Source organism: Tamandua tetradactyla, chromosome 23 (genome assembly GCF_023851605.1).
Source record: "Tamandua tetradactyla isolate mTamTet1 chromosome 23, mTamTet1.pri, whole genome shotgun sequence".
In the NCBI taxonomy this organism is placed as follows: domain Eukaryota; kingdom Metazoa; phylum Chordata; class Mammalia; order Pilosa; family Myrmecophagidae; genus Tamandua; species Tamandua tetradactyla.
In genome coordinates, this window is record NC_135349.1 from 3,193,022 (window position 1) to 3,214,396 (window position 21,375).

The 21,375-nt window shown below is 37.8% G+C and overlaps 1 protein-coding gene across 7 annotated transcripts in view; it reads left to right on the forward strand.

Annotated features, from left to right (window-relative positions):
* Nucleotides 1-21,375, forward strand: part of SDK1 (sidekick cell adhesion molecule 1) — a 1,057,379-nt gene that overhangs the window by 632,867 nt on the left and 403,137 nt on the right. For all 7 annotated transcript variants that reach the window (XM_077140486.1, XM_077140483.1, XM_077140481.1 and 4 more), the window contains one exon: nucleotides 5,947-6,080. In XM_077140486.1, coding sequence (XP_076996601.1) covers nucleotides 5,947-6,080 — 134 coding nt within the window. The remainder of the gene's footprint in view (nucleotides 1-5,946; nucleotides 6,081-21,375) is intronic.

A 21,375-nucleotide genomic window follows, 5' to 3' on the forward strand; every position in this document is an offset into this window, starting at 1 on the left:
ATCTAGGAAGCCATCTCCTATTATAATATTTGTAAGATATTTCCCTACATTTTCTTCTAAACGTTTTATGGTCTTAGATCTAATGTTTAGGTCTTTGATCCATTTTAAGTCAATTTTTGTATAGGGTGGAGATATGGATCCTCTTTCATTCTTTTGCGTGTGGATATCAGTTCTCCAGGCACCATTTTTTTAAGAGACTGTTCTGTCCCAGGTGAGTTGACTTGACTACCTTATCAAAAATCAATTGTCCAGGGTGGGCCATGGTGGCTCAGCAGGCAGAGTTCTCTCCTGCCATGCCAGAGACCCAGGTTTGTTTCCCAGTGCCTGCCTATGTTAAAAAAAAAAAAAATCAATTGTCCATAGATGAGAGGGTCTACATCTGAACATGCTATTCGATTCCATTGGTCAGTATATCTGTCTTTATGCCATTACCATGCTGTATTGACCACTGTACATTCGTAATACACCTTAAAGTCAGGTAGCATGATACCTCCGACTTTATTTTTCTTTCTTAAGGTATTTTTAGCTATTCAAGGCACCCTGCCCTTCCAGATAAATTTATTTATTGGTTTTTCTATTTCTGAAAAGTTTGCTGGATTTTAATTGGTATTGCATTGAATCTATAAATCAGTTTAGGTAAAATTGACATCTTAACTGTATTTAGTCTTCCACTCCATAAGCACAGTATGCCTTTCCATTTATTTAGGTCTTCTATGATTTCTTTTAGCAATTTCTTATAGTTTTCTTTGTGTTGGTCTTTTGTATCCTTAGTTAAATTTATTCCTAAATGTTTTATTCTTTTGGTTGCAATTGTAAATGGAATTTTTTTCTTGATTTCACCCTCGGATTTCTCATTACTAGTGTATAGAAGCACAACAGATTTTTGAGTGTTAACCTTGTAATCTGCCACTTTGCTGTACTTGTTTATTAGCTCTAGTAGTTTTGCTGTGGACTTTTTAGGGTTTTTGACATATAATATCATATCATCTGCAAACAGTGAGAGTTTTACATCTTCCTTTCCAATTCTGATGCCTTGCATTTCTTTTTCTTGTCTCATTGCACTTGCTAGAACTTCCAACACAATGTTGAATAACAGTGGTGACAGTGGACATCCTGGTCTTGTTCCTGATCTTAAGGGGAAAGTCTTCAGTTTTTCCCCATTGAGGATGATGTTAGTTGTGGGTTTTTCACATATTTCCTTTTATCATATTGAGGAAGTTCCCTTCTATTCCTATCCTTTGAAGTATTTTCTACAAGAAAGGATGATGAATTTTGTCATATGCCTTTTTTGCACCAATCGAGATGATCATGTGGTCTTTTTGCTTTGATTTGTTGATATGGTGTATTACATTAATTGATTTTTTTTATGTTGAACCATTCTTACATACCTGGGATGAATCCTACTTGGTCATGGTATATAATTCTTTTAATGTGCTGTTAGATTCAATTTGCAAGAATTTTGTTGAAGATTTTTACATCTATATTCATTTCAGAGATTCATCTCTAAGTTTCTTTTTTTGTAGTATCTTTGTCTGGCTTTGGTATGAAGATGATGTTTGCATCATAGAATGAGTTAGGTAGCCTTCCCTACTCTTCAACTTTTTTTGAAGAGTTTGACCATCATTGGTACTAATTCTTTCTTGAATGTTTGGTAGAATTCACAAGAGAAGCGATCTGGTCCTAGACTTTTCTTTTTGGGGAGCTTCTTAATGACTAATTCAATTTCTTTACTTGTGGTTGGTTTGTTGAGGTCATCTGTTTCTTCTTGAGTCAATGTTGGTTGTTCGTGCCATTCTAGGAAGTTTTCCATCTCATCAGTGTGGTCTAGTTTATTAGCATAAAGTTGTTCATAGTATCCTCACATTACCACCTTTATTTCTGTGGGGTCAGCAGTTATGTTTCCTCCTCCATTTCTGATTTTATTTATTTGCATCCTCTCTCTTTCTTTTTGTCAACCTTGCTAAGTGTCCATCAATCTTGTTGATTTTCTCACAGAACCAACTTCTCGTTTCATTGATTTTCTTAATTGTTTTCAATTTCATTTATTTCTGCTCTAATCTTTGTTATTTTTTTCCTTTTGATTGCTTTGGGGTTGGTTTGCTGTTCTTTCTCTAGTTCTTCCAAGTGAACCATCAATTCCCCGTTTTTTGTTCCTTCTTCTTTTTTGATATAGGCATTTAGGGCAATAAATTTCCCTCTTAGCACTGCCTTTGCTGCATCCCATACATTTTGTTATGTTGTGTTTTCATTTCCATTTGCCTCGAGCTATTTGCTGATTTCTGTTGTAATTTCTTTCTTGCCCCTCTGGTTGTTTAAGAGTATGTTTTTGAGCCTCCATATATTTGTGAATTTTCTGGCCCTCTGCCTATTATTGATTTCCAATTTCATTCCTTTATGAACCATGGAGGTGTTTTGTATGATTTCAATCTTTTAAAATTTATTGAAACTTGCTTGGTGACCCAGTATATGGTCTGTCCTTGAGAATAATACATGAGCACTTGAGAAAAAAGTGTATTGTGCTTTTGTGGGTATAATGCTCTATAAATATCTGTTGAGTCTAGTTCATTTATTGTATTATTCAAATTCTCTGTTTCTTTAATCCTCCTCTGTGTAGATGTTCTTTCCATTGATGAGAGTGCAGAATTGAAGTCTCCAGCTATTATGGCAGATGTGTCTATTTCTCTTTTCAGTGTTTGCCTCATGTATTTTGGAGCACTCTGGCTTGGTGCACAAATATTTGTGATCGTAACGTGTTCTTGTGGAATTGTTCCTTTTATTAATACATAGTGTCCTTCTTTGTCTCTTTCAATTGTTTTACATTTGTAGTCTAATTTGTTGGATATTAGTATAGCTACTCCTGCTCTGATTATTATTTGCATGAAATATCTTTTCTCAACCTTTCATTTTCAACCTGTGTTTATTCTTTGGTCTAAAATGTGTCTCCTGTAAACAACATATAAATGGGTCCTGATTTTTATTCCATTCTGCCAGTCTGTGTCTTTTGATTGGAGAGTTTAATCCATTAACATCTAGTGTTATTACTGTAAGGGCTGTACTTTCTTCTACCATTTTGCCTTTTTGATTTTATATGTCATATCTAATTTTTCTTCTTTTTACCTTTACTGATATTCTTCATTTCTCTACTCTTTTCCACACCTCTCTCTGCTGTCTTTTCATATCTGTCTCTAGTGCTCGCTTTAATATTTCTTGCTGAGTCAGTCTCTTGGTCACAAATTCACTCAGTGATTTTTTGTCTGAAAATGTTTTAATTTCCCCCTCATTTTTGAAGGACAATTTTGCTAGATATAGAATTCTTAGTCGGCAGCTTTTCTCTTTTAGTATCTTAAATATATCATACCACTGTCTTCTCGCCTCCATGGTTTCTACTGAGAAATCTATGTATAGTCTTATTGGGCTTCCCTTGTATGTGATGGATTGCTTTTCCCTTGCTGCATTCAAAATTCTCTCTTTCTCATTGACTTCTGTATTAGTTAGGGTTCTCTAGAGAAACAGAATTAACCAGAAATATTTGTAAATATAAAATTTATAAAAGTGTCTCACATAGCTGTGGGAATATAGAGTCCAAAATCCATAGGGTAAGTTGTGAAGCTGGCAATTCCAATGGAGGGTCTGGATGAACTCCACAGGAGAGGCTCGCTTGCTGAAGCAGGAAGAGAGCTTTTCTCTTCTGATCCTCCTTAACAGCCGTCCAGTGATTAGATTAAGCATCACTCATTGCAGAAGATACTTCCGTTCACTGATTACAAATGGAATCAGCTGTGGATGCAACTGATGTGCTCATGATTTAATTCTATGAAATGTCCTCATAGCAACAGACAGGCCAGAACTTGCCCAACCAGATAGATGGGTACCACCACCTGACCAAGTTGACACATGAACCTGACCATGACAACATTTGACTTTCTGATTAGTAAGTGTCTTGGAGTACATCTATTTGGATCTATTCTTTTGAGGTATGCTGTATTTCATGGATATATAATTTTATGTCTTTCATAAGAGTTTGGAAATTTTTAGTGATGATTTCCTCCATTAGTTTTTCTCCTCCTTTTCCCTTCTCATCTCCTTCTGGGACACCTACAGCACATATATTCATGTGCTTCATGTTGCCCGTCAATTCCCTGAGTCTCTGCTCATATTTTCCCATTATTTTCCCTATATTTTCTTTTGCTTGTTGGATTTCAGATGTCCCATCCTCCAGTTCACTAATCCTACCTTCTGCCTCTTGAAATCTAACATTGTAGGTTTTCATTGTTTTTTCATCTCGTTTACTGTTCCTTTCATTCCCATAAGTTCTGTGATTTGTTTTTTCAGAATTTTTATTTCATCTTTTTATTCCTCTCTTGCCTTCTTTTTATTCTCCCTCAATTCATTTTGATTTGATTTTTAATGAGATTTTCCATGTCTGTTTGAATGTCCTGAATTAATTTTTTTAACTCCTATATCTCATTTGAATTGTTGGTTTGTTCCTTTGATTGGGCCATATCTTCAATTTTGTTGATTTGTTATTTTTTGCTGGCATCTAGACATTTAATTTCCTTAATTAGTTTATTCTGGAGATTATTTTGACTTTTACCTAGGATTTTCTTTCTAGAAGAATTTATTGTCTGTCTGTTCTTTGACATTCAGTTCAGCTTATTCTAGACCTCTAACTTAGGTTTTGTTTAATAGATCAGAAATTTTCAGTTCTTGTTTCTTGCCCTTTCTGTATGGTACCTTTTTTTTTCCCTTAGGAGAATCTGCTTAGGTATTATAGACCCTAGTCAGATTTTCCCAGACCAGAGTGGCCTCCTCTCAGATGGAAAGAATCACCTGCATCAGTTTTCCCTGAGGGTGAGATCCAGCATGTTGAAAAACTTTCCTATGAAGCCTTTGGACTCTGTGATTTTCCTGTCCTGCCCAGTATGTAGCACTTGTCTGCCTGTGGGTCCCACCAGCATAAAGTGATACGTTACCTTTAACTTCAGCAGACGCTCCCAGCTGGGGGTGCAGTTGAGACAGAGGAGAGGTTGTAGTCTGGCTTTAATTGCTTTAGTTTTCCAGACCCTGAGGTCTGAATTCCTTGAGGGAGGGATTCCACCTGAGCTGGGCCCCATCCCTTTCCTGGGGAAGGCACAGCCTCCAGGGAATTACTTCCTTTCACCTGACCAGCCTCTTTGCCTCTCAGACAAGCTTAATTCCACCCTTTCCTGGGGCATTTGGAGCCTGAGAAGCCTTGCATTTGTATCCAAAGAGCAGTTAAGCTGTAGAGACACAGCCATAAAAAAGAAAAAAAAATCCTTTTCAGAGCAGGACCCCTGTTCCTTGGGCTTGCCAATCAAGAGCTTAAGTTGGTACGTTGATCTATGTATCTCCAGATCCTATGAGACCTCTCCTTTCCTTCAGGGCCCAGACCCTTTCAAGTATTTTGCGCTGTCCAATCCGAAAAGTACTCTGTTGTTTTTTTTTTTTTTCCATTAGCCCTACCCCCTCTGCACTGGGGCAAAACCCAGCAACCTCAGCTTTTCCTCGAGGTTCAGCTGAACTGGGGGTCTATTTTTAGTAATCAGAATTTGTTAATTAATTCCACAATTGGAGTTTGGTTGAGCTCAGTCCCTGCTGTTAGTAACGTCCCTTTCCTTTCCCCTCTGGGAACCACTCTGTGGGGGAGGGGTGCCAGCCTCTGCTGCTTGGGGGACTACCGGTTCTGGGTGGGATTGCAGCTGGTCCAGCTTGTCCAGACTGGTGTACACTGTGTGTCTGGTCACTGCTGTGGCCCCAGCATCTGTACTGTTCCTGGCTGTTTACTAGCTGCTCTAGAGGGCGAACTAAATTCCACACCTCACTAAGCCACCATCTTGGACTGATCTGAAATAATAATTAATTTTGTCTCACAAATAAGAAGGTTGCTGAATGGTTTTGACGCTGTCATCTGTCTTTCTGGAGCAGAGCCATCACGCTGGAGAATCAGCTGGTGATCCTGGCAGCCACTGCTGGGGATGCCGGAGCGTACTACGTCCAGGCTGTCAACGAGAGGAACGGAGAGAACAAGACAAGCCCATTCATACATTTGAGCATAGCAAGTGAGTTTTGACGTTCCAAATGATATCTCTGAAAGTAATAAAGTCTTGATTTTATTAATGGCTGTTGTGTTATGGCGGCATTTTATAATAAATCTCACCTCTCTAGCATAGTAGTTGCAGTTTAGTATTGATCCAGTGCCCATGGTTTGTTGGGAGAGCCTTAGGGTTGTTCTTTTCTTTGAGATGCTATACAAAAAATGTGAATATAGCTGAGACTTCTGAATGTACAATCATATTTGTTTGGGGTCAGTTTCTGAAAAAACAAATGCATTTGCTTCTGTACACTATTAATATGTATTGTTTTTAACAACAAAATATCTTTCGACTTATAGGAATTGTGGCTGTGAAATTTGTTTGGGACTATAGTAGGCACAGATTATGTTCTTTTAATCAGATAATAAGATCCTTGAGAAAAAATATATATACATAAACTTTGTTAAAATAAGTAGTTTTCTTAAAAATCATCAGCTAATCATTTTAATCTACGTAATTTAACTAAAAATGTGAATCTTGGAGAGAATACACACAAACCACAATTATATATTTGGTTTATTTAAGGACATTTTTGTTTCAGGAAATTTAATTTAAATATTTGGCTTTTGAGGGAAATTCTATGAGCAAGAGCTATTACTCAAGAAAGGAAAATGACAGAAAACAAGAACCACAAATTAAAACATGTGTATCAGGACATGTCAATGAAGAGTTTGCATGGTGAAGTTTCATGGTACAAAGCTCTGTTGTTATGCTGTTAGAGAAAATATAGTTGGGAAACAGTTGTGGTGGATGGTCAATTTCAGAATCTTCAGGTCATGTCATGTAATTATATGGATTTGCATGTAGGGTGGAAGATTTCGTCCTTTTTAAAAAACACCTTGAAGCCATGTTTTTCTCCTTCAGGTAGTTTGAAAAACTTTGCTTCAAGCATGGGGTAAGGCATTTGCTGCTCAGGGTCTTTGAGGGGTTCGGTTGTTTTGGGCCTGGTAGGGTTTCCTGGGAGCTAGTGGGGATTTCCTGAGTGCACGCTCACATGCCCATTCGACTCCTGGAAAGTTTTATCAAGTGGTCCATACCATTTTGTCATCCTGCCATACAGTTCTTCATGATAAGGATTGAATCCTGCTTTCCACACCACAGGGTAAGCTCAGATTTGGTGACAGGTCTTTTTCACTCGATAATTACGTCCATTGATTAGGGGTGGGGTTCACAAAACCCCAGTTCACAGTGTACTGTCATTTAAAGGGGTCCCCTGAGTCAAGAATCAGACTAAAAGTAAAAATGGTTTATTAATGTTTTTTTCCAAAAATGATAATCGTGAGTGGCAATTTTATTATTATGGTGATTTGAAGTTTATGTACCCCGGAAAAAACATGTTCTTAAATCTAATCCATTCCTGTGGGTGTGAAACCATTATAAGTAGGACCTTTTAGTGAGGCTACTTCAATTAAGGTGTGACCCACCTCAGTAATCTTACTACTGGAGTCCTTTATAAAGAGAATGCTCCCTTCTGAGCTGCTGCTGCTTCTCTAGCCCTGTTGTATCTGCTGTCGAGAACCTCGCTGCCCAGCATCTTCTCAGGGAATGAAATATTGAAGAGCACTTCACCTCGCTAGGTTTATTATGAAATCAGATGTTTTCATGATCTGTGCATACTAGTAGTGGGATGGAGTATGTCCTGCAGACTTTGACACATCTTTTTTTTTACCCCTGATGTAGGCTTTGTAAAAACAACAACCAAAATTGATTAAAAATGTTTAAAATTTGCTAGCCAGAATTTCTGAAGGGTCAAAGATCATGCCACCAATTATCATTTAATGAAGATAAATTTTTCCTCTGCATCAGGAAAATAAAGTAGGGATCCTTTCTGTAGTGCATCTAGTAAGGCGGTAGGATACTGGAACTTAAATTCCAGGAGGATTATATGCTAATTAATTTGAAATTGGAGCATGTCTTGTGTCCCCATTCCTTGTTTTTTCCTCTGTGATATAATAAATCTTTCTGCTAGGGCAGTGCCATATCTGAGAGGAGTCACAGCCCGGGGTTAGCCTTGTCTCAAAACACCTAAATGCGTGACGCACTATCACCCAGCCAACAGGAGGAAATAATATGTTTTCTCAAACCACTGCATAACTTTAGAGTCCAAAAGCCTGATCACCTTTCGGTCACTAAATATTTTGGCTACCCTTGAAGCCAATGGGAGCAAAATGTAAAGAGGGCTTAGCTCAAAAGAGTCTATTAGAAGTGAATTGCAGTCCCACAGTGGTCCTGCCTGCTATCTTGTGCAAGTTTAGTAGATGGCATTATCATCTCTTAACCTTTCTCCTGCTTTTGTATGGTTAGGAAGATAAATTAACACACGTTCTGCACAGATACGTCCTGTCAGGGAAGAGAGGACCCCTCTGAACCTTCAGTTCTCCTGCTCCCAGTGGAAGCTGGCTGCCATCTCAGGGCTGGATTCTCTTTGAAGTTTTAATGTGATGTGAAGTCAGCAGAAGTTAAGGACATGGAGGAACTGTTGAAACATTCTGCATGAATTTTTCATAGCTGACTCCCACAGCTCAGGCGCACATAGGAAAAGAATGGACTGGACTCACCCAAGAGCAGGCATATTTATACTGAGGCCCAAGCTAGGCAAGCTTTATAAACTTGCCACCCTGTTTTTTGGCTTTTGCTTTGATGATTTTATGTCATGTTAACTTTTGTGGATCAGATCTCCCAAACTGAATTTTTTAAAAAAATGCATAGTATTAAGAGATGAGAAGAATACTGTATAGTAAGAATTAATCATTGTTCAAATGTCATTGTGTATACCTTAAATACATCATCAGTTCCAATCCAATATGCTGAATGTCCAACATAATGAGAGTCTTCACCAGGGATGAAGCATAGATGAAAAAAGAAATGGCTTGCCTCTGCCTTTCCTGTTTTTTCACCTCTTTCATTTTAATGTCTCCTCTTCAAACAACATTTGCAGTTGGGATATCATTTCAACATATCCCCCGCCATTTCTCCCTTAGGCTGACAAACCCTTGCTTTTAATTCTGAAGACCACTTAACATTCTTTTGTCCTCTACAATGCTAATTTAACTGCACACTGCATATATGTTTAGTAGTTAAAAGTGGATTCTTGAGAATAATATCTATGAACAGTTCTCCAAGAAAACTGCATTGTAAAACATTCTTATTAACCTTGTGCTATTAACATTAAAGGGAGAGAGGGGCAAGCATAAACTTTCAAATATACTCCAACATCAATTTGATTCCTAAAGCAATATGAATAATTGGACATAGTACTAAAAACCAATATAGGGGAAGTGCCACCATCACAGAAGACAAATTGAACATCAAGCTATGGCATTAAAAATTGTATGATAATTGCCAGAATTTTGGGAAACACAGAGGAAGTATAGTTGATAGCAAAGTCAATAAGTTTAATTATTTAGACGTGCACTGAGCACCTAGCTCTGTGAGGTGCGTCATGACACATAAGGTATGTTCTGGCCCTTACTCCCTGGAGCTGGTGAGGGACAGACACAAGTCTAGGCTTTCGTCTCTGAAGCTTTTCCAGTGGGCATGCCATCCCTAATTGAGCCTGGAGCACTCACCCCTAATATATGCACATTTAGCTATTTATGAAGTAGAAATATTAACTATCTTATGAAAGAGATAAAGGTGAAATAACAGGAGTTTTAAGTATTTTGCTAATCATGGAAGTTGTATTCTATCATTAGTTAATGTCTCAGGGCACAGGGTAAGGTTCATTGTAAATGAAAATCCATATGTTACTTTGTCTAAGTTAAGACTTTTGGCCAAATTATTGTGACATCTGATTACAGAGACAGTGTTTGTCCTGGTACTGAGACTGATGAAGGACTCACACTAACAATGGAAGCATCAGCCCTGCTATTCTGCACAATTATTTCCTGTCAGGAAGGAGAGGACTCCTTGGTTCATTTGCTTTTGCGTTATTAGTGACTTGAATCTTTGGTTCTTTGCAGGCATGCTTTTTATCCATTGTATTTATGTACTAAATAGAAAAGTTCATAAATGCTCCTATCCAGATAAAAGTGAAATTGCAGTCCGTTGGGAAGTTCTGAAAACAAACAACATGAGAGCATCCCATCTACCTCTCTGAAGATGAACATTCTCAGATGTTCCCTGGGGATAGATAACTTGCATCCAGTATATGACCTGAAACCATCCGATCCCACCTGCACAATAAATAACACTACTTAGTTTTCTTCTGTGGTTTCAGTTAAAAAAAAATACAAATGTAAGTTCTAATATTTTGTTTCTGAACCCCAAATGAATATATGGCTTGGTAAAAGAGGTTTTGAATAAGAGAGCAGCTGGTGATTCTCAACCAGATTTGAATTAAAAACCCAAGACCCAAAGTGATAAGTAGATAACCATTCCCACAGGGCAAAATTGGGTTATTTCTATTACCTACTCATGCTTTCTTCCATTTCTTCTCATCCAAAACTTTTTTTCCCCTTTGTGATTTATTTCAGCCTAATTTCACTTGTGGTAAATCTTAGGGAATCAGGTTAAACCTTGAGTTGTAATTTGCCCTAAACTCTTGCACGTAGTTTGGATAGCCCAATATCCCACCTCTCCCAAAGCAGAAATCTTCCACTGGGTACAGGCGCAGCTAGTGGCACATAAATCTGTGCAGGGGTTAGTAGGTGTACATAATTTTGAGAGAATCTGTTTTCAGGTCCTTTCATATTGTTTCTAAAAGTGGATCTCCCTGAGGGCACCTGAGGCCCAGGGGGCCCCCTCACAGCCCTTCCCCTCCTTCACTGGAGGAGGGCTCCCGCCTCCCTCTCCTGAATCTTTCATGTGGGCCTTATCTGGGGGTAGAAACTGGTGCAAAAGGAAGGGGTAATTCTAAACGTTAGTACTGAGAAAGAAGAACTCTAATAAGTGGGTGATGAATCATTTTATAAAGCAGGTGTTTTCAGTTCTTTGCTGTCTACAAAATTTAGGTAGGACCTAATGCATTGTCAACTGGCATTTTATTACAAATATTTGAGATGATTGCTAACCATGAGACACAGTCCACTAGTTCTTAGGACAGGAAGGTGTTTCCAGCTCCTGTGGTTTGATGGGGCCATGTGAGTAGAATCACTGTGTCAGCTCCAGGCACATGGGAGCCAGTGTGCCAGCATCTCACTCTCGATGCCTGCATGGCCAGCTGTGGCAGGCCACATATTGATGTGGTGGGGCCCGGGGTGGACATCGCCTGGACGCTGAGATTAGCAGGTGGGAAGGAATCACCTGGCAGAACTGGACTTGATAAGAGGCAGAAATAGACTTTTTTGTGCTAAGCTCTGAGACTTCAGGGTTTATTTGTTATTGTAACGAAGAGTGGCCTGCTAGACTAACATTACTTTGTGATTTTTATATATAAATCAAAAGGAATTTAAAGCAACAAAAGATTTTCCTGTAACAGAACTCCTTCCATTTTTATCCAGTTTGTTATATGAACCAAATGTCTCAGCAGTTATATCTTCCAAAAATAACAACAAGATTAGATTAGGGTAAGCTTTTCCCATTTATCTCATTGATAGATGAATCTCCAATGATTTTTTTCTTCCATATATAATATTCAACAAAATTTGTAATTCATTTATTTGTTTTGATTGATTACTAATAATAATTGGAACCATAACTCAGTCCAAGAATTTTTTTTTTTACCCCAAAGCCTTGTAATTACTGGATAAAATTTTAATTTATTTCAGAGGGTATGTTAGGGTGATCAATAAACTACTTCAAATCATTAAAATATAATAAATTATGATAAAATTCTGTGGGAGGAGGAGAAAGGAAATGCAAGTTCAAGAAGACAAAAATGGAGCAACGTAAAATTTCAGACTATTATAATTTAGAGCTTGTTCATATCATTTTTTTAAATGGATGGTGATGTGTATCAAATCCTTACACCTGAGCTATCAGATATTTAGATACTTTGGGATACCTAAGAAAGACTGCTGCAATAGTTTTATTTTAACATGTCAATATTAAAATATACTAGAATTTCTATTCCCAATCATTCAAATTTATGAACAAGTTTGGATATCAATTTAAAATGTGGGAAAGACATACGTTTACAAAATTATTTTACATACTCTAGGACCAAAGCCATCTGAAGGCCACTTTTGCAGCTGTGAAATTATATGAATTCAATAGTTTATAAGTAAGTTAATGTTAAATGACTTTCAAGGGCAGAGGTAGAAGAAGGGTGCTAACTTTCCTTTCGCTTTGGAGCAGCGTTCACTTGTATTTTCCTCCTTAAATTCCACAATAACCCTGCTAGTTCCTGATCAACCCCATCTCTAAGTTGAAGACACTGAGGTGCTAGAAGGAGGTTACTGGCCCAAGCCACAAAGACAGACAGTAAATAGAGAGATGGAGATTTGACTCCCAAATCTCTGTTCTGTTGTCTTCTGTGAAGGGCAATAAATAACATCTATCCTGGAGGCTGGGCATGTGCTCATGGCATGGAAGTGGGTCCAACAGAGGGAAGCAGAGGAGAAGGGTGGGGGGAAGTGGCTGACTACTGAGTCAACCTTCCCTTTGAACTCGGGATTCTCTGACAGGAGATTGGTTTTCTTTAAGAAGCTGAGGCCTTCTGTTCTGATGTCCAGACCACTCCTGATGGACATTCAATCTGTAAGACGCAGTGCACTGGCCACATAAATGCAGCTTTGAGGCTGGCACCTTTGTCAGCCTGAGGGAGGTCTATTGGGTGAGGTAGACCTGGGAGAGAGACCCAAGGCAGTGCCCACGAGTGGAGCACCTTTACAGTACATTACAGTTTGTCATAGCGAAGAGGTTATTGTTACTATCATCAGTGACGCATTAGACACCACCTAGGATATAAAGTAAGGCCTGCTCTTTCCCCAGTGGAATTACAAAGTTGAGATGCATGGTTATATGCCCTAAACCCCAGGAACTCACATTAAACTATTGTGGCAGGTTTGACGCCGTGAGCAGAATAGACCCAGGGAGTAAGGTAAGCACTTGGGAGGATTCACTAACCAAGCAGAACTGACCAGTTAGATCCAGTAAAAAGACTACGTGTATTTGTTTATATCTCCCAGTTACAGTAAGACTAAGAGTTCAGATGATCATTCAGTGGGAATTTGCCTCATTAGATTTTTTTAAATTCCCTCACAAATGCTGAGCCTTAATAAGTTTTCAAAACCTCTTCTCCTCCTGCTCTTTGTTAAATATACCAATTTAAGTTATTATGCACAGATATTTAAGCATAGACATCTGTTCATTGTGACAGCTTTAGGGCTGGAACTAGAAATAACCCTAATAATTTTTATACTTGACTTCACGATCTAATTTCTTAGCCTTGGCCAACAGCCACATGCCTGAATTCAATTGACAGGGGATTTAAGATAATTCCACTGGAGGCTCATAAATGTAAAAATAATGTTTCAAAATTATAATACACCAAAGTGACTCAGCATTTTGTTTACAGCTTACTCATGCAGTTAATATCTTCCTATCTCTGATAACTTTGGTTGTTAACATTCATTGAACTATTTGCTTTTCCCTGTCTCACTACAATTGATATGAAAAGATAAGAAACTTTTAGGGGGCACAAACAAGGGGAATGGAAAATTGAATTTTCTTTGCAATCATTTTATAAATGCTAACATAATTATACATCTTGTCTGGGGAAATTCTAAGCAAAGTAATGGCCATTGGCTGAGATGAGATCACAAAACTAGTTCATTGTAAATGTATTTTTTTGGAAAAATGTATGTACCCAGTCATTAAATACAAAATTTCCTTTTTGCCCTTCTGAGAAACAAACAAATGAAGAAAAACCAGCTCCATCTTTATAAAACAAAATGATGACCCTGGTAAATCCCTGGTATTTAGCTTTTAGTTATTTTCTAGGCTAATAATTCCACCCCCACCTTCTCAGTATTCTTTTTCCTTTTATGAATGAGTTCAGTCTGGTGAAGCTGCTAATTAAAAATCATTTGTTCCATTTCTTTTCCTTCAGAATTTCTGAGCATTTCAAGATCCAGACTGTCTGCTTTGCTAGGCTAAATTGTCTTTTCATATCTCATCCTTTAGAAAAATGAAAATGTATGCTTTTCTGATTGGAGGGAATGTGTAGAGTGAAACCTCTTTCATAATAATGTGGTATTTGAGGGTAGACCTAACATCCCACATATTAACTTTGATTTCAAGTGAAGATCAGCGGACATGATTTGTTTCCCAGGTGTAATGAAAGCATCTATTAATAGTTAGAACAGCTACTTACTGAATAGCCACTATGTGTCTGATATGAAAATATTATATCTCATTTAATCCCCATTAAAGAAAAACTTATGAGGTCGGTATTATCCCTCTTTACAGCTGAGTAAACAGATCAAGAGAATAATAATTTACCCACGTCTACCTGCCTTCAAAGAAACTTTCACCATTTCAAAAACTCATTGAGATGATTTGTTTTATAGCATTGTTTTCAATTTTTAAAACCATGTTGAAAATTCATAATATAGTCGTTGCTTTTGTGGATGCAGGCTAAGTACTGGTCATCTTTTGATAACAGTTCATTCTCCTGTTGCCACTTGTCATAATGTTTTATTACTGATCACTGTAAATGATGTTCTTTCAGCTATTATAGAGGACAATTAAAGTATGTAACTGAAAAGTGTAGGTCTTTACAATATGGTTGAGAATACTAAATCAAGCCTTAAGAAAATCAGGTAATGTACCTGTTAAAATGAAAGGCCATTTAGCTACTGGAAAGACCATTACTACATCTAGAGTTTGGACTCCCTACTTTTCCAAGAATACTTGTTTCTGAGATGTAGGAAAATGAAATTTATGTTAGAAATAATAGGAGCCAGAAATTTATCTATAGATTTAGATGCTTTCTGTATGTTCTAATTAGTGAGTTCTTAGCAGTAGTCTCTGCCTGTGATTCTTTATTATTTCAGGTAATTATTCTGCCTATATTCTATCACCTTTTATGATCTCCAGGAATAGACTCTTTGGCACAAAATCAGTTCCTGCTCTCAGAACCTGGTATATAGCTTTATATTTTGCAGAGCAGTTCACCCTGCTGATTGTTAGGGTAACGTTATTTTCCCAGTGATATCTGGCAAGTGTAGCTTTTTAAGGTGGATTTCAGACTGTTATTTGACATGATTTTATAGAGTTGTAAAAATGTGATCTGGGAATTTTCTGCCTCACCTGATTTATAAGCCTGAATGACCATCTGGGAAGATGGAAGGCCGTCATGTTTTTGTTATTTTCCTCGAGATCAAGATACAACATAAACCCAGAAGTACGGAAATCTTAAGAATGAGTATTTCTCCATTTTGATTCCCTCTTGGGCTTAGGAATAAGAATTAAAGCTAAAGAGGAAATAAGGCAGGAGTGGCAACCCATTCAGCTGGCCCTGTGTGATTATTTTTACTGATTGCGTATTGCCGAGTTTTGTCCCACCTGGTATTTAATGCCCCAGACTGTACTGCTTCCTTTACTTTGTTGAGAGATTGTTGCACACTCTAATATATATACCTATCAGAATGTCACTCTGAGGTTATATTAATTCTGACAGGGTAGAATCACACCACAGTTTGCTCTCATTTGGGGAAATTTCCAGCACAATTGTACTTCAGAATTCAAGCCTCTCCCATTATATTTGGAATCATCTTTTGGAATCATCTCAATTAGTCAGAATATTTTATGTATAGAAACCATATACAGTAATTGAGCTTTGGTTTTTAGTTCATTTCAGAAAGTTTCAGTGGGTTCACATTTCTTTAGCCTACACAAGAAAACTTAACTTCCAAATTGAGAAAAAGGCCTAGAACAAAATTATGCAAAAATGTTACCATCATAAAGAGATATAAAATGCACAGGCAGTGTTTTGAGTCTTTCATTTTCATTTTATGGTATTTTTTAAAATTATGACTAAGAATATCAGGAATCTACTTATCTGTACCCCACAATGGTATTAAGCTTAGCTGGATCATAGCCATCTCAGGTTTATACCTGGTATTGGGCCATTTTGCCCCCCCCCCCCCCACCGGCTTCTATTCTGATCAGTTGGTGCCCAGCCATGCAGTCATTAAATATTTTTAATATTGCCCCAACCTGGAAGAATATTCAAGGATGCATTAAAAAAAATGAGCTTATCATCATTATGCAAGATGGAAGAAGGCGTGTCCCATGCATCTCCTTGGCTATTGCCTCTTGAACTATTTTTTGTTTTATGACTTTGTCCACTTGGATTCTGGCTTCCCTCTTCACCTCAGTCTGACTCATATGACTGATTATGCTGCTTCTGGTTATAGCAGATAAACCTTGCCTAGTATATACAGCCTAGTTCCTGAGACATTGTGCCCCAGGAATGGGACCTGCCCTGTTGCTGGACATTTTCACTTGGATGTCTTACTAGTTCCTTTATACTTCCCCTCACTAAAACAAGTCTTTTACAACTTTTCTTAAAATGTCTGAAGAATTGGCAATGCTGGGACCACTATCTCAAGTTTCGATAATTTGTGGATTTGAAAGTAATCTCTTAAGGTAGCGGCTGTAGTTTTCCTTTGGAGCACATTGTTCTTTGTTTTGGAAAATATTCATTGCAGAATTTTTACTTATTGCAGATTTAAAACAACCTGAGGGGAAGATATTTTAGTTTCATAAATTAAGTCTTTTTGCCCTTGAGGAAAATTGTATATTTGTGTTAGCAGAGATCCTGTTGGGAGAGAAATGTTTCTGAATCCAAGCCTACTTCTTCTTTTTTTTCTTTTTAGCTTTTTTTATTGTATAATATAACATATATACAAAGCAAAGAAAGAAAAAACCAACAATAGTTTTCAAAGCACTCTTCAACAAGTAGTTACAGGACAAATCCCAGAGTTTGTCATGGGTTACCATACTATCCTCTCAAATTTTTCCTTCTAGCTGCTCCAGAATATAGGAGGTTGGAAGGAATGCACTTTTTTTTTTTTTATCATCACAATTGACTTTTCTTTCTTTTTTGTGAAAAATAACATATATACAAAAAAGCAATATGTTTCAAAGTACAGTACAACAATTAGTTGTAGAACAGATTTCAGAGTTTGGTATGGGTTAAAATTCCACAATTTTAGGTTTTTATTTCTAACTGTTCTGAAATACTGGAGACTAAAAGAAATATCAATTTAATGATTCAGCAATCATATTCATTTGTTAAATCCCGCCTTCTCTGTATCACTCCACCATCACCTTTGATCTTTCTATTCCTCTCTTTAGGGATATTTGGGTTTTGGCCATTCTAACTTTTTCATGTTGGAAGGGGCTGTCACTAATATGGGGTATGGAGATGGAACTACCTTATGTTCTGGAGAGGCAGGGCCCTCTAGGTTTCCAGACTTATTTGGTTTAGGAACCCAACTGGAGTTTGTAGGTTTCTGGAAAGTTGCCCTAGTGCATGGAACCTTTGTAGAATATTATATGTTGCCTGGTGTTCTTTAGGATTGGCTGGAATGATTTTGGCTGGGGTTTGGCAAGTTATGACAGGTAACAGAAGCTTGCATAAGAGTGAGCTCCAGAGTAGCCTCTCGACTCTATTTGAACTCTCCCAGCCACTTATACTTTATTAGTTACACTTCTTTCCCCCATCTTGGTCAAGATGGAATGGTTGATCCCACCATGCCAGGGCTGGACTCATCCCTGGGAGTCATCTCCCATGCCGCCAAAGAGGCTTTTACTCCTGGATGTCATGGCCCATATAGGGGAGAGGGCAATGATTTCACTTGTAGAGCTGGGCTTAGAAAGAGTGAGGCTGCATCTGAGCAACAAAAGAGGTCCTCCAGAAGTAACTCTTAGGCATGCCTATAAGTAGTCTAAGCTTCTCTGCTACCTACATAAGCGTCACGAGAGCAAGCCTCAAGATCAAGGGCTTGGCCTATTGATTTGGGTGTCTCTAATGTTTGACACAGTGTCAGGGAATTCCCTGATGGTTAAGTTTAATAGTTCCATATTTTTTCTCTCATCCTTCAAGGACTTTGCCAATACTTTTTGATTGTCTGTGAGATATGTTCTAAGATATATCCAGGCATTAACATTAAACGATTCAGGATTAAAGGCCCTCATTCTTATTCTGGGCTCCCTGTGTTTTAATTGATCAAATGAGCTATCCAGACAAGTTGAGTTAGATTATGTGCTACAGAAAATTTAGGTTCCAGACAAAATAAACCTTTCTTCCCTTCGTCTCAAAGAGTAGGGGCAGTTCTAAAATATAGACAATGTCTTCCTTACCTCTGTGTTCTGAATTACTTTAATACTGGCCTTATTGACTTCCTTCTGATCTCTGAATACCAAGTTATAGATCTATAAGACAGCCTCTCAAAATCCAGAAATAATAATGACCACTCTGGGCTAAATGTGTCTGCTATAAGAGCTTACAGTCTAGGTTCCTGTTTTCTTATAAGCATTTTCTAAAGGAGACCATACAATAATTGCTCTTTCATTTCTGGCTTATTTTGCCTCACCAAATGTCCTTCAGGTTCATTTACATCATTTCATGCTTCACGACTTCATTCCTTTTTGTAACAGCACAATATTCGATCATATGTACCGACTATCGCTCGCCAATCTACTTCTCAGTCCTTCAGCCACCTGCATTCATTAGCCATCATGTATAATGCCCAAATTCCAGTCCATCAACACTCCCAAATTTAGATATTTTCATTCTTCCCAAGAGAAGGATAACCAAGAAACACACCCTCACCAAACAGGAAATCTAAACCTCCCCTTAGCTCTTGTCCCTTCCCCCATTATTTACCTCTACTGTTGCTGTGGTACTGCTGATGTTTTCCTGTTAAACATAGTCCATAGCATGCAATAGCTGTTTTCCTAAGCCTACTTCTTTTACATTAGCTGCCTGGCTCTGTAAGCTTTTGAGTTGTGATCCAGGGTCCAATAGAAGTTTCTGTGATAATGGAAATATTCTCTATTTGCACTGTGTAATATAGAAGCCATTAGCTACCCAAGGCTATTGAGTACTTGAAATGTAGATAGAGCTACTGAAATGAATTTTTAATTTTATTTCATTTAAATTAATTTTAATTTTCCATACTGGACTAGACAGAGCTGTAATAATGCATAATACTTTGTATATAAAAAGAACTCCAGTTAAAATTATCAGCATGACCCATCATTGATCTCTACATATTCCTAGACTTATCTAGAAATGGGAAGCACTTGTCATGACCAGCTGGACTGTGACTCCTAGTAGATCCCCTTGGCAACACTTGTGCACATGAACTGGATAGGTACCTGAGGTTTCTATACCTCACTTCTATGGCTCGGGTACAGTTTGTGAAGAAAGATTTTCCTTTAGAAAATGTAACTGGTCAGCTACATTGTACACCTTCAAGATCTAGAATAGTCTATGTGAATGGTACCCCAAAGAACTTACCAGTGCATAGCCTGTGCTAGGCATTGAAAAGTTGGGGAAGGCAAAGGTGAGATGGTTATATAAATAGGCAGTTAAAACAACGGCCATGAGAGAGAGAGAGGTACATGTCACAATAGAACTCCCAGGGTGGGGCACCCAGCCAAGTCTGGAGGAATTGGGAAGGTTTTTCCTGATGTTTTATGATGTTTATCTCAGACCTAAAGCTTAAGTAAAAGTTAGCTGAAGAGTTGGGGAAAAGGCCATCGTGGTTAAATAGAACAGGACAATGCCTGGAGTCAAAAGAAGCTTCTCTATTCACAGACTTTGACCTTTCATAGATAAGGACAAAGCTCTGCCCTAGCAGAAGGCCTAGGCATATCTATTAAGGAAAAATGAACCATCATTTAAAAATCAAAGCTTCCACATAAACACTGATGGTTTGTTGAAACTGGGACCACATCCCCTGGAGCATCTCCCATGAGAAGGAAATCCACCACGTTGCTGGACGTTTTCAGTTGGAGTTCTTACCGGTCCCCTTCTGCCTCCCACCCCCAGACAACTCTTCAGGGCTCTCCTAAACACCCGAGAAAGCCACCTCATGTCCTTTTGTGTTCACTATTTTCAAAATTTATGCCTTAAATTTAAACATTTAAATGCAAGTGTAAATCAAGACAACAGTAGCCTAGAGCTGAGCAGTTGCCCTCTTTACATGGGCGAGTACTCACCTTGACAGTGTCCCAACTGTTCCCAGTGTTATGCCCCTAACAGGGACACATCTGTCATTTGCTCATTATCATTATGCACATACTATTGTATCACAGATAAATCTTTTGCCATGCACATGTCTCTATATTCAAAAATAGGGAAATGAAAATTAGACAAAGAAGGGTAAAGGTATCTCACCCCACCCAATTGAGTTAACTGTATTGCCTATTCACTGGTCCCCTGCAAGAATTGAGTTTGGGCAAAGCATTGAGACTCTAATTAGCACTAACATGCAGTTTTAATATAGACCATGAATCTTCAGTTCAGGGTTCCATTGCTCCTGGGTGTGTTTATTTTGAGTGCTTTTAAGAGAATCTGTTCCATATCCTTGACATACAAGTATACTCTTTCCCCAAATTGATCTGCCTCAGAAAGCATCTGCAATGAAGGATCAGATTCTTCTTTTTTACCTCCCTTTCACAATTTTTTTCTCTCACTTTACAAAAGAAAAGCCTTCCTCCCACCAACCCCTAATCTTGGTGCATTTCTGTGGACTCTACAGGCAAAACAGAATTTCAAATATTGGGGTCAATGTTGAGAAAGTGAGTGACTCTAATAACTGGATAAGAAATCCTCTTGCAAGTTAGGTGGCTTACACTTCTTAGCTTTCAACTAAATTGAAGAAGGACCAAATCAAGTTGCTGGTCAATAGAACATTAAAAATAATGTTTCATGATAAATTACTATGTGATTTTGGGCACAGCAATCAGAATAATGTCAGAGAATTGAATGACATTGCTGTAACAGAATTATTTCCATTTAAAAATAAGTTTTCTCAGTGCATAATTCTATAAAAATGAAAACAAATAAAATGTATGCTGACCCCTGAGTCATATTAGCTGGGAGTAATATTTATCCATGAATATGTGAGCTAATTAAAAAAGGACAGTCTGATTCATCTTATGAAGAGATGCATTTCCAATAAAATTTTGCTTTGTAGGTTCAATAACAATTTGTCAAAATTTGTAATGGTATGTGTTGGTCTGGTTGTTAATTATTAATAATAATTATAATGGATATCCAACCCAGAATTTTTTATTTATAATTTGAGAGTCATGGAAAAATTAATTAAATTACATATCTGTACATTTTTGGTAGAGA